This window comes from Sinocyclocheilus anshuiensis, unplaced genomic scaffold (genome assembly GCF_001515605.1).
Source record: "Sinocyclocheilus anshuiensis isolate Anshui unplaced genomic scaffold, SAMN03320099.WGS_v1.1 scaffold1143, whole genome shotgun sequence".
Taxonomy (NCBI): Eukaryota; Metazoa; Chordata; class Actinopteri; order Cypriniformes; family Cyprinidae; genus Sinocyclocheilus; species Sinocyclocheilus anshuiensis.
Genome location: NW_015546123.1, coordinates 1,337,885 through 1,357,965, shown reverse-complemented (window position 1 = coordinate 1,357,965; position 20,081 = coordinate 1,337,885). Strand labels below are relative to the sequence as shown.

Here is a 20,081-nt window from a genome sequence, read left to right as displayed (position 1 = left end):
AGTAGCTGCCACATGACACATGGCTATTCTCATTGTATTACTAAAACTGCTGAAGCGTCTCGTCCAATGTATTCAAGAAGTAATACTTTTGGCAGACACAGTTAAGCTTGTAACATGTTTTTGATTTGCTTGGAGGTAGTCTCATCATTCAAATGTTTTGTTGTGTACCTGTGAGTCGAGAGAACATTAAAAATCCACTGAAAACATACCACAACAAGTCATATGGATTTGCATCAAAATTTACTACAACAAGTAATGTTGTAAGGTATAAGCTATACTGTAAGAGTTTTGTAAGAGTCCAGTAAAGCTCACAGACCTAAGGGCATTGAGAAGCCCCTCCACACTGTTGGGCGGCTGATATCGCAGAACCTTAATGCATCCTTTCATCTGTATCATACAAAGACAGACAATAACATTTTGTATTTGTATTTTGAATAAGGTTTTGTATTTGTATATACAGTAATTTGCTTTTAATTTGGGTGATCTATAGTATTTAGCACATTAATTTTGTATAATCAAAAAACAATACTTATTTAAATTAGAAATTACTGATATAAATGCTTATTTGGTGATCAAATGCATTCATTTTTAATATGCTTTTACCATAATGTTAAATTGACAGCCCTAATTAACTTTACAAATATAAAATCTGTTAAAAAATATTTAATCACTTAATCAGTGACAGTAACCATGTATTTGTATTTTTAGTCAGGCTTTGTATTTGCATATAGTTTGCTTTTAATTAGGTACATTTGCACAGTAAGTATAATTTAGTAACTATTAAAAAAATTTGAATTTATTTTAAGACCCATATTGAGAGCCCTAATTATTTACAAATATAAAATCTATTTAAACATTTTGATTAAATCAATTAATCCGCATATTAATGAAATTAAATTAAATGAGTACATTTGAATAAAATAACTTTTACTAAAAGGATCAGAAAGCAGAATAAGGCATACATCGATTTTGGAGGATTTTACGAAAGCTCCAGCTGGATGGACATAGTCGTATAAGATGATCACCCCCACCATCACACGCAGGCAGAATAACACTGTGTCCTCACTGGCAAATCGACTGTGGTACTCCCTGATCAATACACACACACACACACACACACAGAGGATAAATTAACAAGTTACAGCCTGCTACAGAAGAAACAAAAGGCCAATAGTTAAACAAACATATCAACTTACGGTGTCTCTAACATGACTTTACACACACTTGCCATCGTACTCAGACAATCTGTTGTGTTCTCTACGGGCAGTTCTGCATGCTGATCAAATAGAGAGCGCAAAATGTGTTAGTTACGATGGTTTGTAATGAGAAAACAGTGTTTTGGAAGTGAAAGTGATCGAGAAACATTCTTGTATAGATGTGTTGCCAAAGTATATCATGTACTTTTTTGAGACTAATTAAGTAGAATTTATTCATGAGCATCTGGACTTGTTAGTCGATTTTTTTTAACATCCATTTGAGTGGTTTGAATTGTGTAAGGCTTGTTATAATCAAAATACAGCAGATTTTAACAATCCCCTACCTTTGATACAAATTTAGTTGTGGCATCGCTTAACGTTTTCAGCATGGGCGTGGCATTGGCGTAGAAGAGAGACATGCGATTGGCCAGTTCGTTGTCAACCTCATTATGCTCTTCTGCCTGTAGAAAGAACATGCATGGATTTTTTTCAGTATCCAAGTGTGAAAAATTCATACTTTTAAAGATTTAAAATAAAAGGTGTCAGTTCAGGCGTTGGGCTTTTTGGAGGTTACGGATGCGCTTTTCCTTGGTCAGCTTTACTTAGTAGTTAATCATGGAAATGGATGTGGAAACTGGGCATTCTGGTGCACTGAAAATGCATTTTAGCTGACTTGAAACATTTCATTCATTACTGTATGCTAAAAACTGAATGTAAATCCTGCTTAAATCCACAGACTGTAGACATGTCCAGAATTCCTAATACATGCTCTTCCACAGCCAAGCTCATGTTCCATGAGATGAAAGTGGCTGTCGTAATTATTCCTTGCAGAGAGTGCTTTTAATTGGCAAGGCAAGGTCAACGATCCTCGGTGTCAACCCCTGCTGAGCCGCTCCCTGATGATACAGCACGTGCTAATGAGCCTGAAGTCGTTAGCACGCATTACCGACTCAACGTCAACCGAACACACTTCAACTCTGTGTCAGCTAAAAGATTTTGCGGGAGGGAGACATACGAAATAAATAGCAGGAAAAGATAGAGAGGTTTAGATGAGTGCGATATTTCATGTTTCCCTGAGTCAGGATCTTGTGCCACTCTGCCACCTAATGATCGAGACCATTAGAGAACAGAAGAGCTCCCATTAACCCCTGTGACATGGGGGGATGGGGAATCACTACAACATAAGCTGTCTGAAAATGAGGCACATTTCCATACGGAGCAGGTTCACTCACTGTTTGGTTGATGATACGCATGCGGCTCAGGGTTCTTCTGTAGTAGCTGAAGTCATTCTGGATGGCTGGGTTGGTCATCTGTAGAGAGAGCAGGTGAGCATTTAAATGCATAACTGGCAGCTGAAAATTGCATTTCTGCTAAATATGGGAATGGGAAACATGTAAACACGGCATTCATGCATTTGTAATTTTACTGTGAATGTATGAATTCAAGTGAGCAACTAGAAAATCAAAAGAGCATATGGCCATTTCATCCACTGCTGGTTTTTGTGACAGACTTCATCAGTGCAGTAATCTAGACAATATTCTCTATGGCACCTTTGAAAGCAACTGCACTAATGCCGAGTTCACACTGCACAATTTTAGCCCGATTTTTCACTCGCCGACAGGTTTTGCGAAATCGCCGACAAATGCCTGAAATCGGAGGCAAATCGGTGCTCGTTCACGCGAGTGACAATCACGCAGTGTGAATTATCAATAATTTAATCAAGAATTATTATAATTATTATAATCCTGCTGTGTGAAATGAGTTCTGACTGAAAAACACATCGGCGATGACCTACAGCCAATGAGAGACCAAGATACAGGGCAGCGGGAAGTTCGGGGAGGAGTTATATGAAATGTAGTTTGCGGACCAGTGTTGCCAAATCCACGATTGCCGCCGGTTGTTTTTCATGTCAGCAGGTTGAAGCGACCCCAATAACGTGATATTGAGGCCCTGGAATGTGAATTGTACCAGGAGAACCCCACCAAAAAAATGTTTATTTTTACTGGGGGACCCCCTCGAAAGCAACTGGGCTATTTTCAGGCTAGTTTTGAGTAGTAATTGGGCAGGTTTTGTACCAAAAACCTGGCAACCCTGCACCAGACAGAGTTATCGGTGATTCTCCCTATTGTAAAGTCATGCAGTGTGTAACCTCCTGTCGTCGTTCCATCGTGCAGTGTGAACACAGCAACAACTGAATGCTACCCCAGATAGTCGTTCAGTGTGAAACCAACAGTGATTGAAAATCTTCTGATTGAAAAACCGTCTTTGAAAATCGTGCAGTGTGAACTCGGCATTAGTTTTCCATTAATTTGACTAATTGGTTGCAACTGGACTTTGTGTTCCATTAGTTCAACTAATTAGCTGAATCACTACAGAGCTAATTAAGTTAACTAATTGGATACAAAATTCAGTGGCTTACAAATAAATTCTATCATACACATTCTCTATCGCTATTGCATTATGTGTGATACAGTAGTTGCTATCAGTTTCAGGACAAGACTGAGAAGATTTTTTTTTTTTTTGTGATGAATAAACGAGTTAATAATATATGATTCTACTTTAAATCATAATTTAAAAGGATATAATTGCATCTGAAGACAGTAATTATTACAGAAGCTATATTTCCATCCAAAGCTGAGAATTTAACTTGTGCGCAAAATTGGTTTCCATCGTAGTTTATGCACGTTTTCTTATCAGATAAAAAATGTATCTAACTCAGATGAGCTCTTAATGTTTTTTTTGCACATCTTGGCATTTCCATTCAGCGTTTTTTTAATGCGATAACCCAAAATACACATAAAAATAGGTGGATGGAAAAATAGCTAGTGAAAGCTTAAGTAAAGTTTTTTATACCTCCTCCCACCCCCATCACTGGTACCCCCTCACAAAAAGAAGTGCATGACACCCTGTTCTAGCAAAAACGATAGACTTCTCTGTAGTGATGTATGCAGGACTTCACCTATCATTTATTCCACTTAAATCCCGCCCCTGCAAGCTCACGCTAATCTGCCTCCGTTTTTGAGAACAATGCCCACACCTCAAAATCCAATCAACAAGCAATGTCTTTTTACATATTATCTACATGTTTTCCTTTTCGATAATCCATTACACTCAGCTGTGCATCATAATGTGGAAGAAAAGATCTGTCAGTATTTTCGTTTTTATCTGGACTTGACTTGTAGTCAGCATAAAATGAAAATTCACCTGGATCTTCTGTTTGATGGCATATCAAATGGCCATCCCTTTCTTACTCACATTCAGATCTCCCTACATCCAATCAACAACTGATTAATAGAACCAAGAAAGAGATATTGCATAATCACTGCAAGTATAAATATAATTTACAGATTGGTCAGATGTGTTAATTACAGATTTTTGGAGGTCTGAGATTAAAGACAGGATGCTGGAGTCCCACTAACAACACTTTTGCTCCACATCCTCTCATTCTACCTAATTGTTGATTTCGCCCGTCTTTTTCTGAAGCAGGTTAGGAAGAGATGGTTCCAAGAAGGATTAGACATGTGCAGAATGGGTGTGACCTGAGGTTGCCTGGTTACCTTCAGCTCATCGAAGCGCAGTGTGAAATGCAAAATCTCAGCGAACTGCCGTGCCAGCGCCTGCTCCTGCTCCAGATGTTGAGTTGGGCTGCAGCGCGAGCTGGTGAGAAACTCCAACAGGCCCTGCAGAGAGTCTTCTACACAAGACACAGAAGAAACAGAACTGCTAATGTTTTTGGTGGATAGAAATATAGATAATACTGGGTTATGGTCACTATATTTTGACAAAAACAGGCAGAGAAACAGAGTGTCTGGCAGAGAGATATTAGGTCAGTCTGACCCTTTGATGTTTCACCAGAGCCTCTCCTCCAGAGAGCGCTGCCATTGGCTGGTGATGATGTGTGATTAAGGGCCATGTCATGTTTAATTAGGTCATGACCTATTTCTCAACATCAAACCCTCCATCTGAATCACTCAAACCCACAGACTTACAAGCACAGACAGACAGCACAAAAAGTAAATACAACCACACTTTCACAGAGCATATCACATACTTTGAGACATACAAGATTATGAGACACTAAATATTTCTGGGAAAAAAAAAACTGATTAACAGAACAAATTAGTTATTATGGCATTTCCCATTGCTGCACCAAGTACAGTATCAATCTTTGGATTTTAGTAGAATTTTCTAAATGATATGTGATTTTCCACATCAACTGTAACATCCATGTCACAGTTACAAATTGTAATTTGTTACTGATTCCAGTAACGTAATAGTAACATAATCCATTACATTACACATTTCAGGTAATATAATCAGACTACTTTTTGATTACTTTTGACTTGTTTATCACATTAATTTAAATAGGATAATCTTGTACAATATTGATATAAAAATACAAAGAGTAAGAAAATATATCCCATTCATGTTTTATCAATATGCATGTTTTGTGGGAATCAAACTCAAAAGCTTGCCTTTGTTCGAATCATGCTACATCAGTTGAGCTACATATGTAGGTTACAGCTAACATACGCTACCGTAAGTTTGATGTCACTAAGATTTTTTTTTTTTTTGGAAAGAAATTTATATTTATATTCAGCGAAAACACACAAATTCATCAAAAGTGACAGTGAAGACATTTATAATGTTACAAATTTGTTTCAAATTTCAATTTCAAATAAATGCTGTTTTTTTTTCTAGTCATCAAAGGATGTATCAAATGTTTTCAACATAACAATAATAAGAAATGTTTCCTGAGTGCCAAATCAGCATATTAGAATGACTTCTGAAGGATCATGTGACACTGAAGACTAGAGTAATGACTGCTGAAAATCAGAAAACAGTCATTTTAAACTGTAATCTTATTTCACAATATTACTGGTTTTACTGTATTTTTGATGAAATAATGACTTGGTGAGCATTAAGAGACTTCTTTCTTTTTAATGGTTCTGAACATTCCAAAAAATATATATTTCAAGGATAATGAATTTATCATTAAGTTACAGAAGATCTGGGGTGTGTACTGTCAGAGATGACGAGCTGTGTTTTTGCTAGATGTGGTGAAAGAAACTGGCCTTGCCCAAAGAGCGCGCTAATCCAATTATGACGCACTGCTGCTCTGTCTATGACTTACTCCCTGGGAACATGTGCTGAATCACAACAGAAATACTGTACAACTTCACAGGAATATTAAAATATTTTGAAAAGATTATTTACTGTTGTACAATGTTTTGCAAAAGGTCATGTAGCTGTGATTCAACTGTAGGCTTGAGTCCTTATTTTCATTACAAATGCAGCCTTGCTCATGTGACATTGCACATATTCATACTGACTTGTTATGTATAGCTACAGGTGCATCTCAATAAATTAGAATGTCGTGGAAAAGTTCATTTATTTCAGTAATTCAACTCAAATTGTGAAACTCGTGTATTAAATAAATTCAATGCACACAAACTGAAGTAGTTTAAGTCTTTGGTTCTTTTAATTGTGATGATTTTGGCTCACATTTAACAAAAACCCACCAATTCACTATCTCAACAAATTAGAATAAGGTGACATGCCAATCAGCTAATCAACTGAAAACACCTGCAAAGGTTTCCTGAGCCTTCAAAATGGTCTCTGTTTGGTTCACTAGGCTATGAGTTGAATTACTGAAATAAATGAACTTTTCCACGACATTCTAATTTATTGAGATGCACCTGTATATGACAGTAGGGCGATTTCAGCTCTTTGATTACATTTGTTTAAATGAGAAAAGCACACGAGTAAGAGCATATGAGCTGATGTAAGGACAGTTTAGTAATGCCCAGTCTTATATAATCTCACTATTGCCGGCTGCTGACGTGTGTGCTGGTACAGTAATGTGTTTGATAATACTGATGAATTAAACCTCAAGAAGAATCACCTTACTGAAAATCAAAACACAGTCCAGAGCAGATGCTAATACTACAGTATATGGTAAATGGGTCAGTGGACCATGTATCCCTGTGAGGAATTGTGGGAGAGTAGATCATTAAAAATATCTTCTCATTTATCACCTATGCCTCTGGGTAAAAATAGCCATACATGTTATTATTTATAGTTCTGTGTGCTGTGCACATTAAAGCAAAGAGAATAATGACATACCCAGTTTTAGTGAGAACTCATAAAACTTCTTTAGTTTGCCAACCAGCGGTACCACAGCGGCCCACGCACTCTCTTGCACACGCTCATCATTGGAATGCTGTATGGCCTGAGGAGACAACATGCAGACGCTTAAACAGAACATTCCTTACAAACAGAAATAAAGAGAGCTTGTCATGGAAAGTAACATAAAGCCCCGGCTAATGTCTAAACAATCTGAAGTGCATTATGAAAGTACTCGCCTGTCTGATGGCTTCACCTGCTCCACTATATGACTGCAGGTCCTGTAATACACTCACAGCCTCTGTTAGCACCTCATTGACCTCCTCCCATACTCTCTTTTCGGCTTCTGTTGGCTTGGCATCTACAGAGGAGAAATCAGCTAAGTCTTAAACGTGCTTAAATTGAAGACAGGGTGTAATTGCTTAAATTGTATCCATATATTTATATTTTTGGTTATTCACTATTTATGTTTTTGAAAAGATGTTTTTTTTTCCTATTAGAGGAACTGCCATTTCATCCATTGTAGCTTATAAGATGCAAGAAATTCAATACAATAAAAACATAGTTATAAATGATAAAATCTTATTAAATATAGTTATTAAATAACAATAATAATAATAATTATTATTATGAAATAGTCTAATAGTAATAGTAATTATTTATTAATTATATATGATTATAGTAATTAATAATAGTTAACCGTAATTAGTAATAATAATTATTAATGTTATTTATAATAATTATTATTATAATTATTATTATTTACAATATAAATATTACTTAAATACAATGATATTAATATAATTAATACTTAATGTTATTTACAATAAAAATATTATTATAATATTCACAGTGTTGTTTCATTTTATATCATCAGCAAAATTACTGTCAATAAATTGTGAGTAGGTGACATTTCTCCCAGCCCTCAACATCAGATAATATAGGTTGTAACTGTATATTCACTTACTTTCAAAGTCCAGGAAAAAGTTCCCTGCGTTGTTGTCAATGTCTCGTGTGAGAACCTTAATCAGATTCCCCATCCCGACCTGTCGGAGACCTAAAAGATAAGATAAAAAGGAAAAGTAATATAAAATACTTTCTGAATGATGATTTTTGCATGTGATTTGTGGCTTAGTGACACTTTTAATGTCAATGAAGGTGTAAACACCATTTGATTTGCCTATACAAGAACACATTCAGGTCGACTCAAGAACTGTGACACCTGTGCTCACGACAACAACATCTGGCCACATGTATGTGTGTGACAGGCAACATCTGCTCAGGACAATGCAGAAAATCAGGGGAGACCCAAATGCTGCTGCATTACCCTCCTGAACACGCACCCCAGTTTGACTGCAGGTGAGAGGACACATGCTGCTGAGAATGCAGTACGACTGCAGCACTCATGGGTGGATTCTACTGCAGGATCATGACGCCCTCTAGCAGTCAAAGTGTTTCTATAGTTCACAATTGACACTCCGAAGTCCCCCTCCCTTTGGGCTGAGGGTTAAATCGTTGTAAGAATCATACGTTCCCTGAAAAGAGCACACTCTCATTCTTATTCATCCGCTCTGAGCTCAGCGCTCCCGCAGTGAGTCACTGCCTACAACAGATTAAATAACATCATGAAAAACCAGAGGATCCTCAAGAGGAACAGACAGACCTCAGAGTTAAACAGCATGTCAACTTATTCAAAGGCCAAAGTCAGAATTTTGTGTTCAAGCCGAACAGAAACTTTCTTTATTTCTTTGAAGGACTTTGCTTCTCCTCTAAACGAACAGCCTTGAAAGTAGGTAAATGGGTCGTTACAGTGTCTCACTGAACTACAGTGCATTCTGCAGTGTGAGTGGGGGTGTGTTGTCTTTATATCTTGGCATACTCATGTTCTCATGGCATTCAGAATTTAAAGGACCAAAGGGAGTAAATAAGCACTGCTGTCTTGATCTGTCTTGAACCGCCTAAGCCCCCCTTGTCAACTTTACACCCCTCAGACTGGGGGGGATGGTACCATCTAAACTGAGGTTGCTTATTTGACTACAGCATATACACCCTGCAATCCTATTGGCTAAGGAGGGAGACCGAACATTCTGCTGTTTCCATGGAGCCTAAAAATATTTTTCAACCCAAAATGTGCTGGCAGCCAATAGGAGTGGAGCACAGGAGTACTGGCAGGACTTAAAAGAACCTGAATAAATTAATCACGAGTGCAGCACTGGGAAAAGAGACATGTGACTCAAAAACAAATTTAAACTCAAAAGTGGAACAGTTTGACAGGGTAAACCTCACAAGCTTTCTTGAATGTTTAAAAAAAAACTCCAGTTCTACAAAAGATACAATCAAATTATAGATAAACAAACTGTTAAAGCAAAACATCACTCAAGGTCGAGTATTACTGTGATTTTACCACAGGAAAGGGGTGTTTTTAGGTAGATGCAAAGCTTTTAAAAAACTGTCAAATAAAATTAATAAATGAAATTAGTAAGGCTAACACTGTGATGATAATGAAGTTACTTGATAATATAATAATAAATGATTATGAATATTATATAAGTAATTGGCAACACATTATTTTAATTACCAATTCTCACTATTCACTAGCATGCATATTAATAGCATGTTGGCTGTTTATGAGTATTTATAAAGCACATATTAAAGCCTTATTCTGCATGACCATATTTTAGATACCTTAATACAACCCCATACCTAAACTTAACAACTACCTTACTATTAACTATCTACATATATACATGTAAAAATATTTAATACGTTAATAAATATAACATTATTGATTTATTCTGTATTCAGAATCTCAGTGAGCTAGCTGAAACCCCAGTTACTATTAGCACTGTACTCATCTCAGTTCATAACAGTGGTGCTGTTCTGAGAGAGCGAGAGAGAGAGAGAGAGAGAGAGAGAGAGAGAGAGAGAGAGAGAGAGAGAGAGAGAGAGAGAGAGAGAGAGAGAGAGAGAGAGAGAGAGAGAGAGAGAGAGAGAGAGAGAGAGAGAGAGAGAGAGAGAGAGAGAGAGAGAGAGAGAGAGAGAGAGAGAGAGAGAGAGAGAGAGAGAGAGAGAGAGAGAGAGAGAGGCGTTGCTGACGAGAGAGAGAGAGAGAGAAAGAGAGAGAGAGAGAGAGAGAGAGAGAGAGAGAGAGAGAGAGGCTTTAGATTATGGGTGTGAATGCAGTTTCCTCCCCACTGCAGTACTTGTGCACCAGGCGTTTGACAGCATGTGCCTCCACGTGTTTTCGCCTCCACTACTACTACTGCCACCCAACCAGAGAAGAATACGACCCCACCCCACCCCTTTCCTCCCCACTCCCGCTTCATACGACAGAGCGCAGAGGGAAGTCACGTGGGTGGAGGGGAGGCTCTGCTCTGCAGTGAGGCGGTCTGCGGCAGTGCAGAGAGCACAGACAGCGCTCCTCTTGACCCAGATTCCACCGCTGCCACGTCACACTGGCTTAACATTAAGCCCAGCATGGCAAGACATGGACAGATATGCTGCAGGTTGCCCCCAGCAGACACGGCTAATAATACGCACGCACGCCTCTGGCCACACAGAGTCTATCTCTTCGATTAAAAATGAAATTAATCAAGCTAACAATTAATGTGATGATACTAAATGTAATATATACATACATTAAAATTACTTCATAATTCATGATTAATATAATGACTTATGAAATTATGATTAATGATTTATATTAATTTAATATCAATACAAATTACTAAAACTAACATTGTCTTTATTGCCATCAGTTATTATAATGATGTTAAGTATAAAAAAGATCATTTAATAATAAATATATAACATACATAGTCATATTTTATAAATTAAATATAGTAATAATATTGATGATTGTTAATATTAATAAAATTACAAAATTAAATATAATCTTTAATATGCATATCAAATGAAATTACTAACACTAAAACGGTCTTCACTTATTATGATGATAATAAAAGTTAAAATCATATAATGTTTAGGATATATACAATAATAATATTATATTATGTTATATGTAATTTCTTATATTACATATTGTATTACATATAATATTCATTATGATTTATATAATAGTAATGAATTCATAATATATATAATTTATATAAATATCAAATAAATTAACAACACATAAAATATATAAATGATACTATAATATATATTTTAATAATTCAAGCATTTTATTGTATATAAAATATAATTATATTTTCATAATTTAATATATATATATATATATATATATATATATGCTTCTTTTCCATTTTGCATTTACTTGTACTTTTACTTTCAATACTTAAGTACGTTTAAGATTATAAAAATACTTTTTGTACTTAAGTACAATAAATATCACATACTCTAAGACTTTTACTCGAGTAATATTCTAAACGGTGACTTCAACTTCTACCAAAGTCATATTCTGGTAAGATATCTGTACTTTTACTTGAGTATGGCTTTCAGGTACTTTATACACCACTCTCTGCACCCTTCATTTAGACCCTATAAATACCACAGGACAATCAGATTTAATAAAAAATATTGTTGGTACATTAGCCATGACACATCTGTTAAGAATCTGTCTGCTATGAAACAATATTTCTGTGATTTTTCAGTGATTGCCCATATTTCTTCAGAGCAGACGATGTTATTCAGATCCGCAGCTGTACACAATCTGATTAACCTGTGTTAGGAACACAGCTGAACTTCAACCTAAAAATGAACCCCACATCGCCCACAAATCATCTCTCATCTGCCCATGGATGTGAGAGACGCTAAATCCATCTGCCCAGAAGCTAGAAGAGATGCAGGCACAACTTCCACCCTCCTCCCCATCATTCTCCCCGAAGCACACAGAGCTGTCAATGAACTGACACAGAGAATTACACATCTAACTAGACTCATGATGACCTTTAAATGTAAAGCTTAATATGACCTTACACATGATACTTGACTTTAAACATTTAGATCAAGATACAATGTTTCAAGGTGACGTGACCTTGAAAAAACTACAGAAATACTATTTCATCGCTACTTCATAACAGGAAGGTTACAGTATCTGTGTACAGACACTGTAAACTGAAGAGTTTTATTGCCTCCTGGTGGACATCAGAAAGCTATGTTTTGAAATGACTTCCAGCAGGACCTTGCCTTTCTGACTTCAGATCAGGGATGTGCAACATTCAGAATTCAGTTGAGAATGCACTGTAATTTTTGTAAAGCACTTTTAAAACAGCCTCGAGACTGACCAAAGTGCTGTACATGAGCAGAATAACACAAATACAATATAAAAAATAATCAGAATAAACATAAGCAAAGTACACAAATACCAGATTTAAAACAGAAACAAAGATCAACAATTAACACATGTTAAAAGCAAGGGAAATCAGATGAGTTTTCAGAAAAGATTTAAAAACTGGTAAAGAGGGGGCCATTCAAAGTTGTACTGGCAAGCTATTCCACAGTCGACCCACCACAGAAAAGGTTCGATCCCCTCTGCGTTTTAGCCTTGAGCAAGGGATTGTCAATAAGTTAAGTTTACCAGATCTTAAACTTCTGGGAGGGTTATAGGGACACAGTAAGTCAGACAGGTATTTTGGGTATGTAGGCATTTATACACAAATAGAAGAATTTTGAAGTCAATCCTGAAATGGACTGGAAGCCAATGGAGGGCTCGCAAAATGGGGGTGGCGTGGTCATATGTGCGACCATTTTTAAGAAATTTAGCTGCAGCATTTTGAACCAGTTGATGTCGAGCTACCTGAGACTTGGAGATACTGTAAAACAAAAAGATGCAATAATCCAAACGCAAAGTTATAAAAGCATGGATAACTGTCTCAAGAGACTTTTCAGACAGAAAATGTTTTATCTTAGAAATTAAGCGAAGCTGGAAAAAACTAGAGTCAACAACGGAGGACACATGTTTATCTAATGTTAGCCGACTATCAGTGAGGACACCAAGATTACGTAGCTTGAATTAAAAGCAGACAGATTGCCCAGTGCGGTATTATTAAACTCAGATTTATCAGATGGACCAAAAATTATAATCTCAGTCTTAGAGTCATTTGAGTTAAAAAGTTGTTGGATAGCCAAAGTTTGACCTTGTCGAGGCAGGAGAGTAGAGTGTGTCAAGCAGAAGGGTAATTTCTTTTTATCGGCAGGTAATTCCTGAACTTAAATTGAATTTGCTATCAATCAGGATGCAGAACTGCAATTTGAATTTGAATGAAAGAAACTAGAATTAAAATAGAAATTACAGTGCATTTCTTAGAATTGTACATTTCAAAAGCAACATTTGTCAAAACTTTAAATGGTAGCCTAAACCCTTGTCTGAAAGTTTTGAAAAAAGTTTTAAAAGCCTTGAATTTTAAATGGTTATAGAATATGACGATTTAAATTGTTTTGCCACAACTACAAAAAAAATATTATTGCAATTAGCTATCACATTTTAACATTTAGTGATTTCCAGATTTACATTTTTGAGCTAACTTCAGAGCCGGCACTATCTTTAGGCATAGCAGGCAATTGCCTAGGGCAGTGGTTTTCAACCTTTACTCCAAGGCCCCCTTCCTCTCCTCTCTCTTTTCTATTCACAAAAACCTTATACAGTAATTATACAGTAACTTTAAAGGGGGGGGGGGGGTCCTAATGCTATTTAATGTATTCTGAGTTATTTACACTGTTAAAGATTGCATTCTCATGCTAAACATGGCCAAAGTTTCAAAAAACGATTTGGATGTATGACGGAGTTCTGTGCCAAATACACTCCTTCCGGGTTTGAATAAGTTTCAGAAAGTTTTTTTCGAGCATGGGTCTTCATGACGTCACGGAATTCCTTCTATGGGCACTTCTCCTGGAAGAGCGCGTGCACACAGCAAATAGAGCGAGAGCGCGCGCCCATAAACGTGCTTGATTCAGGTTAAGGGAGTCGTCAGCAGCACTGCACAGGACTTGCTCGAGAAGAATGTCTCCAAAGAAGTGTGATTTTGGATGTATGGGAAAGATAACCTTGTTCAGCTTCCCAAAGAACCCAGAATTAAGGGAACAGTGGATGCAGTTTGTTTTTCTGGGACAGCAACGGAGTTTCGCACATGTGTGTTTGTTCCTGTCATTTCGGTGACGAATGTTTTATAAGCAAGGCCCAGTTCGACACTGGATTTGCAGATCATTTGATATGGAAAGATAGAGCAGTCCCAGCGATAAAATATCCCGGTCATGAGCTGGAATTGCAGGCAGGGAGTAAAACTGCATCAAACTTCTGTGTTTTGTTGCCAAATTGGCACGCCTTCAGAAGCTCAGCTGTTTTCGGAGAGAATCATAAAGCTGTATCTTTCTTTTATAAATCTGATAAAACTAAAGAAAACTAAACTATCTCTTCGGAGATATGAAGGATGCAATACTAATATATAGGTACTCAAGATTAACATGAGATTGGCGAAAATGTGTGTGTTATGTCCCCTTTAACAACAATCAGGTATATCAGAGACGTAAAGTCAATGGAAATCCTGGTGAGTACTTCAGATTGTTTTTTTTTTTCTCCCTTGGGGTTCCTTTCATTAAATTCGATAAAGGGAGTGTTGTTTTGCACCAAGACTTTGTAAAAGAGCATAAAAGGACCCCTTTAACAAATTAGCACAAGTCACCCTGCCATACCAAACAAGACCACAGGGAGATGCCAAAGGACTGCAATATAAACAACTTAGGGTGTATTCACACCTGTCTTGTTTGGTTCGATTGAATCGAACTCAAGTTCATTTCCCCCTATGGTGCGGATATTTTGGGCAGGTGTGAATACAGCAATCGCACTCTGATGCGGACCAAACAACCGTACCGAGACCCAGCTGAAGATGTGGTCTCGGTCCGCTTCCAAATGAACTCTGGTACGGTTAAAGATGGGTCTCGGTCCGCTTCCAAACGAACTCTGGTGCGGTTCGAATGAAATATGAACGCAACACGGACCAAACACTTCTAAACAAACCAAAAACAGGAAGTAATGACAAGATGTGACGCTATGCGACATGATTTAACGACGCGGAACGAGCGGTACCATCCAAAACAAAATGAGCAGAGGTCAAACGTGGAGCAACGAGGAGGTAAAATGCCTTTTATGAGCTCTTCATTAGTTTGCAGGTGGTGAAAATAAAATCATAAGTACACGCAGCAATGAGCGCACTTAGTCCAGCAGACGGCATTAGGTGTGTTCGACTTAAAGCGGCGCTGAGCAGAACGATTGGTTAATGGGTACTTTGATGTCATACACTGATCGGTCTGCGCAGCACTTTAAGTCGAACACAGCTTTTGTTTGGGGTATTCGGTGAGTTCCGTCGCGAAATATATGTAATTCAACCTGACCAATCAGGTTGTGAACGTATCACTGTGCCTTTAGGTTCGGTATCTTTAGGTTCGCTGTCAAAAATGTCAGTGTGAACGCTCAGTGGACCAGGACCAAATGTATCGTTTTCTTTTTTGGTCCAGACCAAACGAACCAAGAGAACCGAACTACAAGTGTGAACGCACCCTTATACCGATCTATTCAGCATCACTACACCGACTCGACGTCATCAGTGAACAGTTATCTCTCAGAACACGTGATCGTGTTCTGAGAGATAACTTATGCCCGTTATGTACATAAACACCACTGATCCTGCCAAACTTCTCCAAAACACGCTCTTCGGCGAGCATCCGTTATAAAACACTCGCTCTACATTAATTTTGACAACTACGTGAATATACTGAACTGTGTTCAATCAGAAATATGATGTTATAGTGATCAGTGGGCCGAGAGCGCACATACACGGTTCGTTTGCGCATTAATAATAACGGACACATGTTGCCGTTTCAAAGTGTCCCGCCTTCTGAATGCTTGCTGTAAGGAACACATCCTTCAAGTGATCATCTCTTTCACTTCCACTTGACTTGTGTATATAGTGCATATTTAAGGTAACAGTGCAATACATAATATCATATTATTAATATTAACAATATGGCAATATCTGTAGTCAATAAATGGGGGAAATCCTGCTCATACCCAGCTAGGAAAAAAATGTTAAGAGCACTGATGTTCATTTACTGATGTGGTATTCAAGAACTGTGAATAGATTACTGAGCAAATTACTGCATAATAATAATAATTATTATTATAATAATATCCTCAACAAACAAAAGAGATACAGTTTAATTAACTTTAACTTAGATACAGTTTAATTAATGTACATACAGTACAGGTCAAAAGTTTGGACACATTACCTGCATTTATTTGATCAAAAATAGAGAACAAAACAGTAATAGTGTTAAATTGATAAAAAGTGATAGTAAAGACTTATATTATTATAATTTTTTTTTTTTTAACAACTTTCTAATAATAAAAACAAATCCTGAAAAAGTACCACGGGTCATAAAATAAATATTAAGCAGCACAACATAATTTAAAGTATATTAAAATAGAAAACCATTATTTTATATTGTAATAATATTTCACAATTTTACTGTTTTTTTTATCAAATCAATCCAGGCCTTTATGAGCATAAGAGACTTCTTTCAAAAATAGTAATGTGTCCAAACTTTTAACCAGTACTCAATATGTAAAAAAAATTTACAAAATTTAAACTGAAATGTTGTATAAATAAAAAGGTTAGGAATCGGACCTGGATACCTTAATTATAATATAAAGTTGTCACTTATACAACTTAACATTTTAATTTGTCTTACCTTAACTTTTTTAGGCTGTATCAATACTTTTTTTTCCAACAAGTTTTTTTTTTTTTTTTTACCTTATGGACATATGGACCATGTCAATGTTATTTTTGTTGAATACATTTTATACAAATAAAAAAAAATGTATTGTATGCCTGAATTTTTTTAAACTAAGCGTTGGCTATAACCAAGCCAAGCGTTTTGCGAACATCAAAAAAGAAAAACACTTTTAAACATCTACTAGTGCCTTCCCCCTTTTTAGGGGTGAGAATCGGATGCAGAAATAATAATTGACACCTCTGGTTTTAAACTACACCAAAGCATCGCTAAGTGTCACTGGCTCGCTGAGCATTCATGTTTTGCATTAAATTTTGGTGTGAATTTTTGCACTTATACTTTGAGCTCTGAGTTTCAGGTCATAGTTCATATAGATTTATAGATTTCATTTATCATATACCTCACAGGGACAGGCAATCTCTTGTCAGCTCCAGGTCAGAAGGTCAGATGTCTGAAGGTTCATGTTCATAGGAGAATAATGTTCGATACAGATATTTATCCTCTATCCTCAGGCCAGCAAGATGCCAGATAAATGCTCTAATTATTAATCATTTGCTTGTTATTCAGTGATGTTGTTTTAAGGCCCCAGTACTTTCCTCCTGCTAAGAGGAGGGAAAGTTTGCTGCATTATATTGATTGCATGACATCAATCTCACCTTTGTTTTATTTTTTTTAACCGAAATGCCTGTTTAAAATGAATTTAAATGAATTGTAGAACACATTTATACAGCTATTTTAAAGTGAAATGAGACACTAAACTGTCTCAGTTTAGTTTAACAATACAAAAGCAACATTTTGAATCCAAACAAAACTGAACAAACCACCTTTTAAAAAATATAAACTCTGGAGTTAACTAAGAAAAGTCAAAACATGCCATCATGAGCTTGTTTCCTCTCTCACAAATGCTTTCCTGCACTCACTAACATAACTTCTGCATGCTACTGAAATGCTGGATTCACTTCTCTATACCTCTTCCAAAGAAAAAAACCAAGCAGCATGGAAAAATGCCACAGGCAGGAACACAAGAAACCAAATGTTAGCCACAGCTATCGGGCCTGTACGAACATGCTTCCTCTGGCATGACAGCACAGGTGTTTCTGTTCTCTCCTCTGCTTTTTTGCGCATGTACTGCGGAAAACACAAATGCTGTGTGTTCTTAGACAGTGTCTACATATCTTTTTTCCACTTTTACCACAGCATGACCTGAGGGAACAGATGATATTTAAAATGTGATACTGTATGTAAGAAATAAATAACTGAATGCTCAAATACTATTTGCTGAAAATGAAAAGAACAATATATGTTTACTTTGCTATATGCTTTGAATCTTAGAGCAGAAATGCACGTAAGCTGCCCATATGAATGTATCTGGGGCAGTCCTCAAGCTAGCAGTAAAGAATAGAAATGTGCTCAAGAGTTTTTAAAGAGCATCTGACCACAAAAAGGTGTCAACTTATTGTTGATTTGTTTGACTGTGAAGACTGATAACGCGAGCATGTCCTACCACAAAGCATAACCAGGAAGTTGAAAAACTTCTAAACACTAAAAAGTAGGGCTGCACGATTAATCGCATGCGATATTTAACGCGCATCTTATCAGTAATCTGTAATCAGTAATCAGCGGTAAATCTCCATCACCTGCGTTCTTTCACATTGAGCAGCATTACCTACACAGAGCCGTTGTTCACTGACGAGCTGCGCTAAACCACGTTCATATTCGCGCGATTTTTTGCGCAGCTCGTCAGTGAACAACGGCTCTGTGTAGGTAATGCTGCTCAATGTGAAAACCCGCAGGTGATGGAGATTTACCTCTGATTACAGAACCGGCTTTCTGACAAGATGCGCGTTAAATATCACATGCGATTAATCGTGCAGCCCTACTAAAAAGGGTTACCTCCTTCACAATACTCCTCAGAAAGCAAGATAGCATAAGCGCACTGTTTTTAAATATTAATGTCATATACAATATATATGTCAATATACACACTCAATAATAATAGCAGAATAAAACCCACTCAAATGTTTTTTTGTTTAACCTCTTGTCTTTATACAGCTTCTACATACACTCAAAAAAATTTTTAAAGTCAACAATATAAAGCTTTTTTTGATTTGGACACTACATCAAAATGTAGGTATAAAACCTTGCTAGACATGTGAAGCTGACATGTGAAGGGCGTACTGCTTCAGTTAGTCACACATGCCTTAAGGGCATGTAAAGTGCTACTAGATAAACCCTGCAGTACAGGAACGCGCCGCTAAATCCAGAAACACAATCACAACCTAACATCTCACAGCACAAGGGATGTCACAACGTAGCTGTTTGCACAGAGCAGATGCTATTGATCAGCATCTTATAGTGATTAGAGCTGTGCAGGTGTTTTTGCTGCAATACTGCTCTTTACAAAGTACCATCTGGAAAAAACAACCTACTAAAGTTATAATGTATTTGTGTCCATCAGTATACTGGCTTTTACCTAATAATGACCATAGTTACAATGAACAGGTTTTGTGATCTGTTCCCCTTTTACATAACATATAATATATGGTAAGTTTAAATATTCACTTAATACATGTAAAACATCATGCTGATATATGTAATGTCAGTTATAATAAGGTCTTATAAACTATGACAAATTTAGTAATATCCGCCATAACCTAGTCTGCAGAGTCGACATCTGCACACGTCTTGGTGTTTTAATGCTGACCACTGGTCTGGAGGTTATAATGAAGGCTGCTGGGTCAATATTTATAGTTCATGCTTTAATTCAAACCTGTGGCCTTGCACATCACAGACAGTTCTGCAATCCATCAAACAAACAATAAAGGTATTTGCTTGCATCCAGAATGTAGTTTATGCAGGCTGTGGTTTTCTATATTGTTACACTCTAAAAAATGCTGGGTTAAATACAACCCAGTGCTGGGTAAAATAGGGACAAACCCAGCAATTGGGCTGTTTTGACCCAGCGGTTGGGTTAAATGTTTAACCCAACCTTCTGGGTAGTAACCCAACCAC

At 36.8% G+C, this 20,081-nt stretch overlaps 1 protein-coding gene across 2 annotated transcripts in view; it reads right to left on the bottom strand.

The window, feature by feature from the left end:
• Positions 1-3: 3 nt before the first annotated feature.
• LOC107701021 (protein FAM49B-like) overlaps positions 4-20,081 on the bottom strand; it is a 22,029-nt gene continuing 1,951 nt past the window's right edge. For both annotated transcript variants that reach the window (XM_016502923.1, XM_016502924.1), the window contains exons 2-11: positions 8,290-8,379; positions 7,562-7,683; positions 7,323-7,428; positions 4,754-4,890; positions 2,429-2,506; positions 1,541-1,657; positions 1,197-1,276; positions 963-1,089; positions 317-387; positions 4-168 (exon numbers count right to left, since the gene is read on the bottom strand). In XM_016502923.1, coding sequence (XP_016358409.1) covers positions 102-168; positions 317-387; positions 963-1,089; positions 1,197-1,276; positions 1,541-1,657; positions 2,429-2,506; positions 4,754-4,890; positions 7,323-7,428; positions 7,562-7,683; positions 8,290-8,362 — 978 coding nt within the window. In that variant the 5' untranslated portion in view covers positions 8,363-8,379 and the 3' untranslated portion in view covers positions 4-101. The remainder of the gene's footprint in view (positions 169-316; positions 388-962; positions 1,090-1,196; positions 1,277-1,540; positions 1,658-2,428; positions 2,507-4,753; positions 4,891-7,322; positions 7,429-7,561; positions 7,684-8,289; positions 8,380-20,081) is intronic.